This window comes from Ambystoma mexicanum, chromosome 11 (assembly GCF_040938575.1).
Source record: "Ambystoma mexicanum isolate Mex_15411 chromosome 11, UKY_AmexF1_1, whole genome shotgun sequence".
NCBI lineage: Eukaryota > Metazoa > Chordata > Amphibia > Caudata > Ambystomatidae > Ambystoma > Ambystoma mexicanum.
In genome coordinates this window covers 1,107,248,082-1,107,264,331 of record NC_090934.1, presented here as the reverse complement: position 1 = coordinate 1,107,264,331, position 16,250 = coordinate 1,107,248,082, and the positions used below count along the sequence as shown (strand labels likewise).

Here is a 16,250-nt window from a genome sequence, read left to right as displayed (position 1 = left end):
ATGCAAGTTATAGGATATGTGTTTTTCCTGATGAAATCTGAGTAATTGAAGACATGAAATAATGGCTTGTTAAAGTCACGTTGCTGTTGTGTATAACACAATGTAGTTCTCCAACATATAAATAGCAAAATAATATAATTTGGAAATTCATCCCGTGTGCGTCATGTTCTGCATATACAATATATTCCCGGTTGCGTATGGGTGAAGGGAAATCTGCTCATGCCTCCTTTCTGTATCTTCCAGCTTCCGGAACTGATGCATTTGAGGCTTGCGACTGCAACCCAAACGCTGGTCATTTGCATGCTTGCATGCTTCCTTATTTCCAAAAGGAAATCCTGCATAAAGTAACACTGTATACAGTTCATAAATGCTCATCTTGTTTGATAACCTGTAACAAATGCAATCAGATATTTGTAATGCATTAAAGTTAACATGCCTACGTTCTGGTTTGCAGGTTGCACGCCAGATATTATGAACTGGCACCCAACATTGTTCCGATGGACTACACAGATGACCCAGATGTCAAGCTACCAATACAGCTAATAATAAACATGCCAGAATTAGTGGTAAGTTCTGCCATACTTTGCTGCTTCAATTACCATTGAAGCCCAGATCCTGTCTGGGGCAGACCTCCTTACTGTGCACATAAGTTAGGGTAGCTAACGAGACACCATTTTGGGTGAACGTGAATCCGTACATGTTATACTGGCGTTTGGCTGCTCACCCAAGGACTTTAGCCTTAATATTATGTCATGTACTATGAAAGCCACAACGGACCAACACTGATGATCTGTGGTGATGAGCACAGCAATAGATTTTCCTTAACTGGTTATCCCTATAGATATTCAGATGTCATTATCATATAGAATTTTGTTTACATGCAACATCTGGTACATACCAAACTCCACCCTGATACAATAATAAAATAGTTTTACGTATGTTATGATCTTGGGATTTCACTCATTGAATAGTATGTATGTGATTGCTGAATGATAATTGTCACATGTTGCTATGATTTGATTACTTTGTATAATTGGCATGTAAATATTGGATCATGGGGCAGCCTTGAAAAAGACAACTTTGTCGAAACACACGGTGGCTGCAACAGCAGAACATGGGCACCAGACTATTGTGAAGAACTGAATAAACATGAGTGCATTGGATCAGTAGAGTTAACTTTGACCTGATATCTGTTGTAGTAGATGGGTAGTACTACTTTACTAGTCCGTGCGGCTGGCAACTGGGGCGATTTCGGTCAGGGTTTAAGTGCACTGAGAATCCAGTTTACCGAGTTTGTTTGCATTTTATTCTTTTAGTAGTGTACTTTACTGTGACGTTACACATCTCTGTGGAGTAAGAATCTGCCTTTTATTGCTTCTCGGCGGCTGTTAATCTGCACGAACAGATTCCAGATTAACAAAAGTGTGTCATTGTTAGTAAATGTTTAACTTCCTTGTTGCCTTCATTTTTTTGCAACCTAATGGGGAGGCCTGATCATGGTTTTAAGGATGTTATTTTGCCTGCTCTTCTAAGCTATGAGCTGGGTGTTTAATGAAAAGGAAAAACATAAATAAGGGGAATATTTGTATCGAAGAAAGGTCATTTGTGATGGTGAATAAAAAAGGGTGCCTTTTTATTTTCTGTGTAGCAAACAGCTTTGTTTGGCCTATTTCAATACCTATGTTAAGCTGTGTATGTACAGTGGAGTACCTTTGCTGAAAATGTTGGGTGGACATGACATCTGAAGAAAAGGTTCCCCAGCCAAATGAATGGGGACAAAATCGTGTACCATGAAAGTTGGGGGGGACAAACACCCCTGTCCCTCCCCTAAAATTACGCCCATGTGTATGTAAGGAGCAACATTTGCTGTTTCCTTGGCTTCTTCACGGGTCCGAGTGGTTGTTTCACCCGTGGTGGGTTGCCCTCTGGGGAGATGGCCCCACTTTAACAGAATGCGAACTATTTTTGTGTACCTTGCCAAGTTTAGACAAAATAGTAAGTGTCCTGACTCATTTAACTCATCATGCCAATGTGGTTTAAAATGTAAGCATTTCCCCAAAATGTCCCAAGTACTACTCTACGTTTAATGTGAAATGTCAGGTTTCCATTTCCGAATGTGGCCCATTTAAAATATATATATGGACGGCACCATCTATTTCACGTCCTGGCCCGAGAAGCCATCTAATTTATATTGTTTAAATTGGGCTGTGAACAATTTAACTGTTCGATTGAAAAACAAAGCTTCAGATGGTGGAAACCCCTAACCACAAACAAGTGATGGACTGTTAGTGCAAGGATATGGGTCACGCACCAGTATTCCTAATGTTCATTTACTGGGGGCCAACAGTTCTGCATTTGCTAGTATCATTTCAGTGTCCATGATGCATTCAGAGATTTTTAAGCAACTTTTGTAATCGGCGTTAAATGCAAAAACTACGAAAAGAAATTCTGTTCTTAATCTGCGATGTGTACATTTGGTAAAATAAGAATAGACCGCATGTTTTTTTGTTGTAGGTAAGACACCAATGCTATATTGCAGATATTCATTCTAGCAAGGCGATGAAAATGTACATTTATTTGTTTATTTATAGTAGATGTAGCAGTCGCTACTGTGAAAGGCAGTTACTTTGTGGCATCACAATTGGGATGGGGGAAACCAATTTACAGTCTTGTCCCGTTCACATCCGGTCATTGCAAGTGTGAGAGAGAGGCAAAGTGCAAAATGCATGTAGGGACCCAAGTTAGACAAGAGCACATGCAGGTAGACCTAGGTACCACATTCAGCTGAAATGGAAGAGTCTGGAAGGGAAGAGCACATGATCCAAAGCCTGCAGGTCTCCAAGAGAGCAGTAGCAATGAGGCAAGTGTGTCCGGGCTGAACCGGCCCCAAAGTGTGACAAGAAGCTGCTACCAGCCCCAGGGGCAGGAGAGAGCAGCTAGCAGGGCTCTGGAAGAACCGTTCAGGAGCCTGTGAGCCAGACTCACCAGGCGACAAGAAAATAGCCTTTAGTTGAATCCAGAGGCTTGGTTAGATTTGCGATTCCCTCAGACCAGGGTGTATAGCGTTCGAGAAGTCGGCAGTCACAGTTCCTGACCCCACATTATTTCTTCTTGGCCTGAAAGACAGCAAGGGTTCTGGAGAAGGTGTGTCTTCAGTTCCTAGAACAGAAGAGAGGGTGAGTGGGCACTGTTTCTTTAATACGTATTAGTTGATGTTTTTGCAAGATATATATATCAATATCACATTTTTGTATGGGGTGCAGCCCACCGTAGAGTGCCACTGTGCCGAGCCCAAACAATTACAAAAGGGAAAAAGACCTAGGCTATTAGCCTTCGGTGTGGGCTGCACACCCGTATCACCCACTTAGGGGTCATTCACTTGATTGAGGCTGATTCAATTGCTGCTTATCGTTAAATAATCACTTGAGGCGTTTCTTAGTAATATAATAAATTTTGTTTATTTCACTTCAATGTGAGTTATTTTAAACTTCTTTCAAGGCAAACATGTTACAAGGCTAACAAATTATGTGGCCATTGCATTTCGGATCATAGATCCTTCATCAGGGCCTTAGTTCATCATCTTTTTACTGCAGAACATTAGCAGACAATACACGTAAATATTCATAAAGGGTACCCACAACATGATACAAACAAACACATGAGAGATATTGGTCAAGAGAGATGAGAGAAATACATTATAGTGATAAAACAGGTAAGTGAGATGGGCGTAAATTTAATTCAAGAACACTATAAGGTATTGATGTTCATTTCATGCAATTATATAGAATAATCACACTTAGTCTTGCATACTCTCTTGCATGTCATCCCTTTTAACCGTTGTCCAAATGGTTGTTAGTGCCTTGCTATAAACCTAATACCATTACTTATTTGAAGTATTTGTGTTGCTGTGTTACCAAAATTGCTGTGTTAATATGGCGGCATTTTCATAGTAAATATTAGTAGAGACAGTGCTTCGATACACCGTGACTTGTGTAACTGATTCTCACTGTGATGCGATGTATTACAGTGATAAAGTGCTCATGAGCTGGGAATGCCACGGACCTGTGGCCGCGTTACAAACCGCGTCAAATAGAGCGTGTGTAATTGTAATCTGAAAGCAATACACGTAATGATAAACCAGTAGGTAACGTTTTATATAAAGGCCATGGTGCATGGATTCTTACCTGCTAGACTGTGATGCGAGCTGTACGCTCCCTCCCTGTCCAGCCGAACACGATTGTTCGTCTGTGGTGTTCGAGAAAGTGATGCGTTGTCTTAGCAACGTACATAAACACGGATCAGCAAGATGGCCACTATCCGTGATTGCGGTTGGCCATCTTTGTGTGGGCAATGTCTTAGACAAGCACTGTATACTGGTGTGAGGATCTAGTGTACCACGTATAAACATTACAATGGAGTTTGCATGTAAGACCCACGCTGCTGGGGCATATTATATGAAAATGTGAATTGTATCGATGTCGATTTTGAATAATAGTGATTAGCCAAATGTACCACATATAAAGGTGAAAAACTGGTGTTGACATGTCAAACCCGTGCTATTGGGTTATGTATGGCTCACTTGCATGCGTGTGGAAATTCGAAAATCGTTTACAAATGAGATGCAAAACTATGTGTTTGTTTCATGTGTTGTGAACTAAGACTCCAAAAAATCTCAGCATTGTGTGTTCGTGAAGTAAAGAAGTGGCTAATCATTTCACTGCAAAGAAGTAAAATCAATAAAGAATATTCAAGCTCATGCTTTCTAGACTAATTCGCTCTCATATCATTCATCATACAAGTGATCTCATTTGGAGACATTGCTAGAAGTAAAGACATTAGTGTCCTGTATCATATTGACAATCATCTCTGCTTATTCATAAGAAGCAGTTCAAATCAAGTTCTTCGTTCATCCCTCTGGGTGAGTGTGTCCAGTTGATCGATCCAGTAGGCTTCTCTTTGCTGTCTCCTCTTCTTGGTGTCTATACCTACTTGTGAGTGCTCAGTTGTTTCCAGTGTTAATCTAAATTGTGCCACAATATGTTTCTTGTCCATGAAGTGTCTTGCCACTGCAGAGTTAACATTTTGGTTTCTTATGCAGTATTTGTGTTAATTCATTCTGGTCTTCAGTTTGCATCCAGTCTCTCCTACGTAATATAAGCCACACGGGCAACGTATGCAATATATAGTGTTTTCTGTGTTGCAGGTGGCAAAACATCTGAGTTTGATCTTTTCACCTCTGTGTGGATGTTGTACCACATCTCCCTTGATGACGTTATTACAGTTACTGCAATTGAGACATGGGAATGTCTGTTTGTTTGTGTTTCTTAATGCTCTGCCTTTCATATCTGGTGTTCACTAGCAGGTCTCTGAAGTTGCCTGTCCTTTGATATGCGAAAGGGGGTTTGTTTTGAAAAAGTTGTTTGGTTCTGTCATCATTTGTAAGTATTGTCCGATGTTAATGCATCTTTTGATCTGTGCACTTTGTGTCGAGAACTTGGATACATGTACAATCATGGGTGAATCCTTTCTAGGGGTTGAAGTTAGTGTATCAGTTCTGGATTTTGTGGCCACCTTTGCTGAAGCTTTGTCCAAGTCTTCATCTGGATATGCACGGTCTTGCAAATTCTTACATAATTTAGTTTTGTTGTCGAGCACCTCTTGGTCACTGATAATTCTCTTTAGGCGTAACAACTGACCATATGGCCAATTTCTCAATGTATTTTGAGGGTGGAAGCTCATACTATGCAATAGGTTATTTCTGTTTGTTGGTTTGGTGTAAAGTGAGGTTGTGATTTGTTGGTTGGGTATATTTACTTTTACATCAAAGTAGTGGATGCCAGGGTTGCCAATCTCTGCTGTAAATTCAATGCTTTGGTCAATGTTGTTAATGTACAGGAGGAATTGGTGTAATGATTCTCTTGTTCCTTTCCATATTCCAAACACATCATTGATGTATTGTCGCCATATTTTTTGTTGGTTTTCCCATTGTGTTTTCTAAAATATGGATAGTCTCAAACCGAAACATGAATGCGTTGGCGTGAGACGGAACCATGGTAGCCCCCATAGCCGAGCCTGACACTTGAAGAAAATGTTCTTTATCGTACATAAAGTAGGAGTTGGTTGAGATGAAAGTGAGTAGAGACGGTATGAATTCTTTGATTGCTCCAATTTCTCCTTCTTGTAGTAGAATCCACTCCACTGCTTCTTGCCCCAGATCATGTGGGATGCTGGTGTATAGGCTATTAACATTGATGGTGAAAAGAATGTCTTCTGCGTCTAATTCAATGTCTTCCAAGATGTTGAGAAAATGTGTGCTTTCCTTGATGTATGTAGATGTTTTCTGGATTATGGGTTATAGAAAGTAGTCAATATAGGTACCCAATGGTTGTAATATTCTGCCTGTTGCTGCCACAAAAGGTCTGCCTGGAGGGTTAATCAAGCTTTTGTGTATTATTGGAGAAGATAGAAGTGAGGTGTTGAAGGTTGTGGTTTTTGTAGGAATGTCTTGGCTTTTTTTGTGATCATTCCTAGTTCTTCTGCCCTTGTAAGTTATGAGTCCAGATTGTCATGTATAGTATTCAGGGGGTCATGGTCTATTTTGACATAAACCGAATGGTCATTGAGCTGTCTTCTGCATTCCGTTTTGTAATCCTGTGTGTTTTGGATAACCAGGGCTCCCTCTTTGTCCGTTGGTCTGATAGTGATAGTTTCGTCCGTGTATAGACCTTGAATGATGGACATCTCGTCTCTGCTGAGATTTCGATTTCTGGGGGTAACAAAGTGTATTTTCTTGAGGTCTGCTAGGACCATTTTCTCAAAGATGTCTATGGATGGTACTTGGATAGGTGCTACAAAAGTACTTTTGGGTTTGAATTCTAGAAGGTCTTGTTGACTTTCTCTACTGTTGTCTTTCTCCATCTCTGCAAAAAATACTTTCAGTTTAGGTTTCCGTGTGAGCTTGTGGAGTTCCACTTTGTGTTGAATATGTTCGTCCCAAATGTAGGCACACATTTTAGAGCTTTTTGTAACACTGTGTTCTCTTGATTGGTTAACAATCTGTCGGAGATGTTAACAACTAAGTTACCCGAGCTTGGTATCTAGTGGTCACCCCTGGACCTCTTCCCCCTCCGTGTTCTCGTCCTCCTCAGCTGTTGTCTATAAAAAGGTTGGTAGGGCCTCTTTTGGTTCCAGATGGTGTGTTGGTTGCTTCCTGTGCTCGTACCTTCTGTTCCTTGGGATTGTTCCTGGGGATTATTTGTATCTCTGGTGGAGTCTGTGCCCGAGCTGCTGCTGTCTGAGGTAGGATTCTTAGGTTTGGGTTGTTGGTACTGAAATGTATCTGCCCATGTGTATACCTCATCTCTGAGATACACAAATGTCGATACATTTGATTATCTTCCTAGCTTCCAGGTCTGATTTGTATTCCTCAAGTCGTTTATTGATGTCGATCAAGATGTCAGCAACGGTTTCTTCACTGGTAAGCGTAGATATCTCCATTGTTAATTCTTGGATTTCCTGCTCTAGGGTCACGAAGTTGGCTGATAATTCTTCGATGGTTAACAGAATTAAATCTATGGAACATTTATTCAGTATTTGTTCCTATTTAAGTATCTTCATTTCCTATCTGTGCCATACTTGGGCACCGCAGTCTGGAGATATTTATTATTATTATTTGTCTCTCTATATATAAAGTGTGTGTGGTGTGTGTGTGGTGTGTGTGTGGTGTGTGTGTGTGTGTGTGTGTGTCTGTTCAAAATGTTAAGTATACTTCCCAACATGCTACCAACCTGAAATTTTGCATGTGGGTAGGTACCATGGTGTAGACAATGTAAAAAGATTTGTTGTTGCCCAACTAGAATTTATTTTTCGTTGGTTGTTCCTATTTACTAATGGCAGAGGTGCTGTGATACGTCAGGGGTTTGTGTGCATGGCTAGGTGTGCTGCTAGACCAGAGTGGCACTCTAGGGTACATGTATGGGTGTCCATGCCTGTGGCCTATGTCCACAGATGTGGTGTAAGGTATATGTACTGTATGCTTGGATGAAATTCAACTGCAGTGTTCTTTTTCTTGGTCCAATGGATTGGCAGGTCTTCCTATTCGTGGTTTCCCTAGAACGAAAGTCTGAACAGTGGGAGAGGGTCCGTAGGGAGGAGGTGGAGGGGGATGAGGCAAGGACGATAGAGGGAGGATGACAGTTTTACAGTGTGCCTCTGTGAACGCTGCTGGCACCCGTGGGGTATTGATGGGTAGGAGTGTTGTGTAAGGGGGGGTGATCATTTTTCATGGTGTGCCACTGCGAACACTGCAGGCATCCCTGGGATATTGGTAGATGGGTGTTTGGGCCAGAGTTTTTCTGTGCCTCTATCTAGAGTTTAGTTCGGGGGAGTGTTTCAAGAAGATGGAGGGAAAAGCCTGGTTTTGAGGGCCTTTCTGAATGTCAGGTGGTTGTCAATATTATGAATGTGTAGGGTTCGGGTGTTCCAGATGATCGGCGCTTGGACAGATAAGGAGGATCCATCCAGTCTGAGTTGTGATGTGGGACCACTAGGAGAGATGCTGTGCGAGACCTGAGAGTCCTTGAGGTGTGGTAGCAAGAGATTCAGTCCTGAAGGAATTCTGGGCTATGGCCCAGTGGGTGATGCACATGGCTTTAAAGGTAGTGCATCGACCAATAGGGAGCCAATGGAGGACTCTTGGTGTAGGCTGATGTGTTCTCTGGAAGGTATGTTAATGAGCAGGCGGGCTGCAGCGTTTTGGATTCTTTTGCAGTTTACTTAGCTCAAACTATGGTGCGCCTAGGTAAAGGCACTTCGCGTGGTCTAAGGGGGAAAGGATGTTAGAAATGATGGCGGAGAAACGGTGGGGATAGGTGAGGTAAGGGAAGATATGCCTGAGGATGCGTAGATAACAGAAACAGGTTCTGGATACGGAGTTGATGTATTGGGAGAGGGATAAATCTGTATTCAGTGTGCATCCAAGGTTTTTCACTGAGGTGGAGGTTGCTGGTGGGGGGGCCAAGAGATTGCGGCAAGGGAATAGGTTGGGGGAGGACCGATGTTTTTCCACAGATAAGGATTTCAGTTTTCTCAGGATTGTGGATAAAGTGGTTCATCATCATCCAGTAGTACATATTCGAGAGGCATGATGGCAGATCTGGATGGTTGGAGGCTGGTGATAGGGAGATTTTAAGAATTATCTAAGTATCGTCTGTGTAGTTGTGGCGGGCAAGATTGTGGGAGCAGATGAGTATGGGCAGAGGGTTTAGATAGATGTTGAAGAGCAGGGGAGATGGTGATGCTCCTTGTGGGACTCCTTTTGTTACCAGTCGTGAGGTGGAGGTGACCGGGTAGAGGCACATGATTTGTGAGCGATTACAGATGAAAGAGAGATCCAAGAGAGGGCTGTGTCTTTGATTCCTTATGATTGTAGCCTGTCTAGTAGGAAGGTGTGAGCGATGGTATCGAAGGCGGCAGAGGGGTCCAGAAGGATGAGTACAGCGAGCATAGCCTTATGCATCAGCTGTTCTCTTTAGGTCGGCCAGACGGACACTATGGAGGATTCTGTTCCTCTGAGCAGTCTGAAGCCAGATTGCACAGGGTCCAGGAGGTTGTTGGCTTCAGTGAAAAGGCCAAGCTTTCTTGTATGCTGTATGGTCCAGGAGTTTGGCCATGAAGCAGCTGTTGGAGATTGGCCGGTAGTTCTGCAGGAGGAGTGGATCGAGTGTAGGTCTTTTGAGGAGGGGTTTGGTTTAGCAAGTCTTTAGGGCTTCTGGATGTTTGGGAGTGGTTGAGGATTGAGCGTGCGATACTGCCTGCCCAGGTTGAGGCTTGGATGTTTTTGAGGAGGGTGGGCGGGCAGGGATTTGTTCTAGGAGTGATAGGAAGTCCTCTTGTGAGATGAAGGAGATGAAGGTTTGTATCAAAGGGGGGGGTTTCGAAGCGAGTCGGTCTGTGGGTTGGTACGGGGCAGGGCATGTGTTCCAGTTCAGAGTTGGAGTGTCCATCGATAGTGACATTGTGGAAGTGTTCTGGTAAGGTGTTGAATAGGGATATGAGAGATGGGTGTGGGGGGTGGACGGTTAGAGAAGGCCAGAGAGTTTAATTCGAAAATGATTCTATGTAGTTCCTTACACGAGTTGCAAGTGTTCCTGTTCCCGTAGAATGCTTTCTTGGTTTTTCTGATTCCCAGTCTGTAAGTTCTGGTTAGTCTTGCTAGGGCGGTTTTGTTCTGGCCATAGGGATGGTTCTCCAGGTCCGTTCGGGATGCTGCTTGAGGGTTTTTTGTGATTTGAGGTTGACGGTGAACCACGTGGTCTGTTTTGTTGGTGTGAGTCGTGTACGGGCGTTCGAGAGGAGAGGTCGAAGATTTTGATGGGTGGGGGTCCTTCCTGTAGGGAAAAGTGCAGGGAGGGAGTTGGCTCGATCTGTGGTGATAACGACTTTATTCCATATCGGAGTGAGAGGTGTGGGTGGTTGGAGGTGGGCATGCTTGGCTTTGGACATGGGCCGTTGTGGTCAGTGGTACAGAGCAGAACATTGCTGAGTGATCAGTCCATGATAGAGGGCGTGGGGGCAGTGTGGATATGTTTGCGGTGCTGAAGATTGCATCGAGAGTGTGACCTTCAGTGTGGGTGGGTGTGGAGATGTGTTGTCAGGTTGAATGCTTCTATGTTGTTTGTGAGAGATCGAGCCATGGGGTTTGAGGGTGAGTCAAACCAGATGTTGACATCCCCTAGGATGGTAAGTGTTGGATGGAGGATGAGGTTGGTTGTCAGAGCTTCACAGAGCATGTCTCTGATGATTTTGTTGTAGCCAGGGGATCTGTAGATGAGTAGGAAGCTGTGCGAGGTGGATGGTGAGAGCTGGAGTTGTACCAGAAGGGATTTGTAGTCTGTATAAGGACGTGAAGTTCGAAGTGAGACTTTTTAGAGAGCTACTAAAGATGACCTCCAGGTTCCCTGCAGAAGGAGCACGGGTAGGAGTGGCGCCTACTGAAGCAGACAAAGGGAAAAAGAGTGAGGGCAGCAGTGCTAAAGTAAATGATTTCAGTTACAGATGTTGTCAAGCACGCAGGCCTGGATCAGGAAGAGGCAAGACATGATCAGGCCGGGCGTAGAACAGGAGTTGCCACCAACCTGAAAGTAATTTGATTGCCATCAGCATATGATTGAAAGGAACAGGAGGAATGAGAAATAAGGTCAGCCAGAGATGAGAGAAGTATTGGGAACCAAGAGTCCTTCAGCATCCAGGCAGGTGGAGGTAGAAAGTTGTGAAGGGGCCCAAACTCTAGAAGCAAAGAAGGAATAGAGCCACCCGATGGCCAACTGTTTGCTAGACACGTAAGGAGTGTACCATGATTGATAGTATCAGAGGCAGGGGATAGGTCAAGGAGAAGGATGGCAGGGAAGTTATTATCTAGAGATAGTTAATATCTCATAAAGAGGAGTGCAGACTTGGTTCCTTTCAAAGGCCTGAGCCCCAATTGGTGGTTGTGCAACGGTCCATTTCCCTTGGTAAAAGCCTGGAGAAAGGAGATGGCCATTTCCTCTAGGATATTGTCCATGATTGCAAAGATGACAATGGGGAGGTTGTTTGCCTGGATGGCTGGGCCATCAGAAGGTCTATTGAGAAGGACAAGTCTTTAGTTAATGGGGCAAGACCCACAGCACTAATTTGGCAATGAAAACTGCAGGATATGTTGCGTTCAGATTTTCCAATGATACCACGCTTACATTTTCCTCACTCATAAGTGGCTTGTTTTGCGTGTTGTTCTTGAATGCTATGTTGGTTGTTTTGCATTGCCTGGTAAAATGTCCCTTCATTCCACATCGCTTACACTCTATTCCTAATGCAGGACGCTCCCTTACCCCCGCACTATGAATATACCATCCACACTGATTGCATGATGGCCTCCCTCCTCTATTATATTTACCAGCATATCTCGCTCCCTTATTTTTTAATGATGGTGTTGTGTACAATCTCCCCCTTCTACTCTCATGGAAGGATAACGCGTGTATTCTTCCTCTCCAATCTTGCATGTGTCTTTATTAGTTCCTTCTTGCCATTCTTCAATGGCCCGAGCCATCTCTGATGCTTTATCCAATGTGAGGTCACAATCTACCAAAGCTCTTATACTTGCATTGCAAGATTTCATCATCATTTGGCCTCTGATATATTTGTTTGTAATTCCATTGAAATTATAAATTGCTATCGGAGTGCTCAAAGCTGGAACATAAGCATCAATCGATCTGTCCATCCTTTGGGCCCTTGAAAAGAATGGTTCCTCTCAATACCACATTTGCCATTTAGCCAAAACGTTTGCTTAATTGTTGCCGTTTCGTAAGCGCTAACCACCGTTTCAAATTCACCACCTGTATTCGGTACCATGGCATCTTCACCTGGTATATGTCTAACATTCTGTAGTCCTCGAGTGCCCGAACAGTTTAACAATGCTGCAACATAATATCTCTGCATACTAGTTGCCTTGGTGATGTGATGGAACCCTACCGACATTCCATGACTGAGTCACCTTCTGGAATGGAAGGCCAAGAGGGGACGATTGGTGAGATGGCGATTGGGCCTTGGGGTGGGGTATGGAGGAATCTACTCCCCTAAATCCTATCCAGTGTCCGTGTATTTTTGGTTGTAGAACACCACTACACATTCCCTATGGCAGAGAGGCCTTTCAGCCCCTTATATGACGACAAACAACTGGTCCCTGCAACCCAGATGGCACACTGTTCTATTTGCGCGGGAAGAGTGCATTTTCATGAATTCCTGCTGGTGCACAGTGGAGAAGCCATGCCACTGGGCTCTGGACAGGTTTGTGTCTCTTTCACTGCACACACCTGAGGAAACCGGGGAGGGGAGGGGAGGGGGGGCGGGAGGATCTTCCACTATGTGCACATCCACCCACCCATCTCAAGCCAACTATGGCAGGTAACATTGGTCATACAGACCCTGATGCACGTTCTGAATACTCACAAGGCATAGTAGGTTCGTCTTTTATCCTCCAGTGTATAGAACGTTTCAATCCCATGTTCCCTCACTGTTGCCATGTGGGCACTTTGAAACACAATTTGCTTGTTGTATAAGAGCCCAATAAATGAATAATAAATGTTGCCCCATTGGCTGGCAGTTTGCGCTTCTTTCTTGACGTAGGAACACACAGGGATCAGAAAGAAGATTAAATGCACTTTGTGTTTTCATCACAGTGTGGATTCACCATCTTTCTTCCCAGTGCTAGGATGCAAAGGGAGTGTTCTGAAATACTTGCTGGAAAGAGCCCTCCCCTCTTGCCGTCTTATGTATGAACATACCAGGGCTGCAAAGAAACTGCATGCCTTGGCCTATTTACACCCTCATATCTAAACCAATACTTGCAACGGAGCGAAATTGGAAGTAATGGATACACACATGCCTGACAAATTATCCTACGTGCACTGCTCATGTGGTGTCCAGACCAGTAGCATGAACTGCACCACCCACTATGAGGATGTGTTGCGCTGCTGCCTGGTGTGAAGATGCCCTATATTTTTAAAATGCTTCATTTTTATTTCTGGGATTTGCGGTTTACAAATAAATGTTTGGATTACAAGAAAAATGTCTATTTAAAAATTAAAAAAAAAAATCTTTCACGTGTCTAAAAATACAGAAGGGGAAATCCGAACTGTTTTTATTCCGAGGAGGAAAATGTACTTTTCTCCCAACTTCCCAAAATAGGGAGTAAAGTACTCTGACCTCTTAACTGGTGCCCTGGGACCGATGCACAGTACTATCACACATGGCTTTTCAGCTTCAGTTGTCCAGGCTTTGCAAGTTATCAGTGTGTGGCCCATAGTGGTAAGCGGGAGATCGTTGCAGGTGATGCATATCCCAGTTGCGCAGGAGAAGTGTGAATGCTGTCTGCTCATGGTACGACTTTCCTTGTGCACGAAAAGGTGCTTGATGATGATGCACACAGTTGGGAAAACATTCATACTTAGCGATTACTCGCACTGAGAATATGACTGGCACAGTCCCGACGTGTGTGTGCTGTATTGTTTCACTTTTCCAGGCGTTCTTTGGGAATCTGGCACACCATGTCCAAGGGACAAGCACCTGACCCAGAATCAATGTTTCATGGCACAGCACCATATGAATTGTGCATGCTTATGTGTTGTGTGAGCAGCCAGGAATGAGACACGGACATAGGGAGGTCATAGTTTTGGCTATAGAATTTTATTCCAAACAAAAGAGAAGGACACTCTCAATGTCAAGATGTCCAAATAAAAGTAAGTCCTGTGTCCATAATCCTGTTCTGGCGCTAACACTCTAAAATAACTCTATGGTGAAAAGGGTAATGTTTCAGGTCTTGTTAAAGTGTTCAAAGCTCAACACAAGAGTTCAAAATCCAACAAAAATGGTTCACAGTTCTTGGAAGAACTTACTTCTCTAGCTTCTTTGCCTAAAACCACCAGTTCCAAAAAGAATCACCAAGTTTCCCAAATGATTTCTCTCTCCCCTAAGAGCTTTTGTTTTTGGAGGAAGTGACTCCCTTCCCCAAGTTTTTTCTTCCAGTCCCAAAGGTACCTTTCTTCCCAAGGACCTTTCCTTTCTTTTAAGCACTTCGTTCACATTTCTTCATTTTATTATCTTTATTTAACTTCCTCTTCTACTTTGCGGTTCGTATACATTGCTTTCTTTGCAATGGTTCACAAAATATTTCACACACACTTGTCTTCACTTGGTATACTCTCCTACCAGGACTTTTTTTTTTACAAATACCTGTTTTTCCATGCAGGACTTTATTGATCCGCTTACTATTTGTTTAACACTTTAATAAAATAAATGGCTTCCCATGTGCTTTCTCTTTGCATTTTCGTGAGGTTTTTCAATTTATTATACCATCCAACTTCCCACTTATGTATATTGCGTTCCTCATTAGTCACAAGCTTCCCCTCGCTTTCATTACTTTCCTTTCAGTTGTCTTTCTAGGTAACGGCATCTGTGCACCGGCAACCTGGTAACCCTTTTACCTTCCTGAGACTTACTAGTTGCCTTTGGCACTGCTTCACCTGCTTTGCTGTATTGGCTTGGTTTACACCAGGTTAAGTGCAGACTTGCTACTTTTGCTGTTTCCTCAGTGTGCGGTTCCTGCAGCATTTCCCTTTCTCACAGTGAACTGTTGGTACCTCTTTCTCTTCTCTCCGAAGTCAGACCGGCGCCTCTGCTTTCTGTGGCCACGGATCCTCCTCCTGCATGGTTTTCAGCAGTGTTCTCGACCGGCAGGCAGACTAGAGTCTGCAGCTTTCTCGTTCCTTCTCCTTCTCTTGACCCTCCATCCCTTCTCCTCTCTCATGTTTGGCTTGTATTTAAACTTCTCGGCCCAATTACCTTTTTCCCAACAACTAGACCATTGCGTTTGATACTTAGTCTTAGAAATCATCATTACTCCTCTGTTCTTCCTAGTGTCAGTGGGCATGGTCCCGCCTTTTGGGATTGACTGCTGAACTTCATTAGGAGTAATCTTTATTACTTCTAGTGTCTGCCTTGTGTCAGTGGCTGCAGATTTTCCTCTTGCATGATATTGAGGAAGTGAACACTGAGTTACACTGGGAGTAATCGTTACTGCTCCTGATCTCTTCCTTATCTCAATAGTTTGTATGTGGTCCCAATTGAGATCTTGCGGGGAGGGGGGGGGCACGGGGGGAAACTAAAATGGATCTACTGAAATGTTGGGGAGGGATACGACGATATGCCATTAAAGTCTGGGGAATCAAGGGGACATCCCTGAAAGGGACAGGGGCGCAGAGTTATGCGGTTTCCTCGAACCATGTACCATCATTTCCCTGAGGTGTACCCCCTTACCCGGCTGTCCTCCCTCATATAGACGCCCCCATGGTCAGGATCAGGTAGCAGCTGCTGTCCCCTGGCCACCTAGGAGGAAGCGGCCTCAGGGAAAGTAGTGAAGACATTGCTAGATTCATCTGTTGATTAAGGAATTTTATAGATAAACGGGGGTATGGCTATAGCAGACGCACACATGCCCTTGGTGGCTGCACGCTGTTGTGCTAATGTCTGTCCTAGAGTTAGACTTAGTTGCTGCACAGAGGCCTAAGGCATGGACAATACAGGCTACCTCTGGGTTATGTCACCAATGCACACCGTTCTCCCACTCACTGCTTCCAATGTGCACCCTCTTCCAGCCAAAATCCCAAATAATGGACGTATCCTCCTCCTTCAGGAGTCTGCACGGCCAGACGCATTCT

General features: G+C 43.7%; 1 protein-coding gene across 2 annotated transcripts in view; it reads left to right on the top strand.

Annotated features, from left to right (window-relative positions):
• The window catches only part of CIB2 (calcium and integrin binding family member 2), a 725,063-nt gene that overhangs the window by 334,168 nt on the left and 374,645 nt on the right, over positions 1–16,250 (top strand). For both annotated transcript variants that reach the window (XM_069624410.1, XM_069624411.1), the window contains exon 3: positions 455–566. In XM_069624410.1, coding sequence (XP_069480511.1) covers positions 455–566 — 112 coding nt within the window. The remainder of the gene's footprint in view (positions 1–454; positions 567–16,250) is intronic.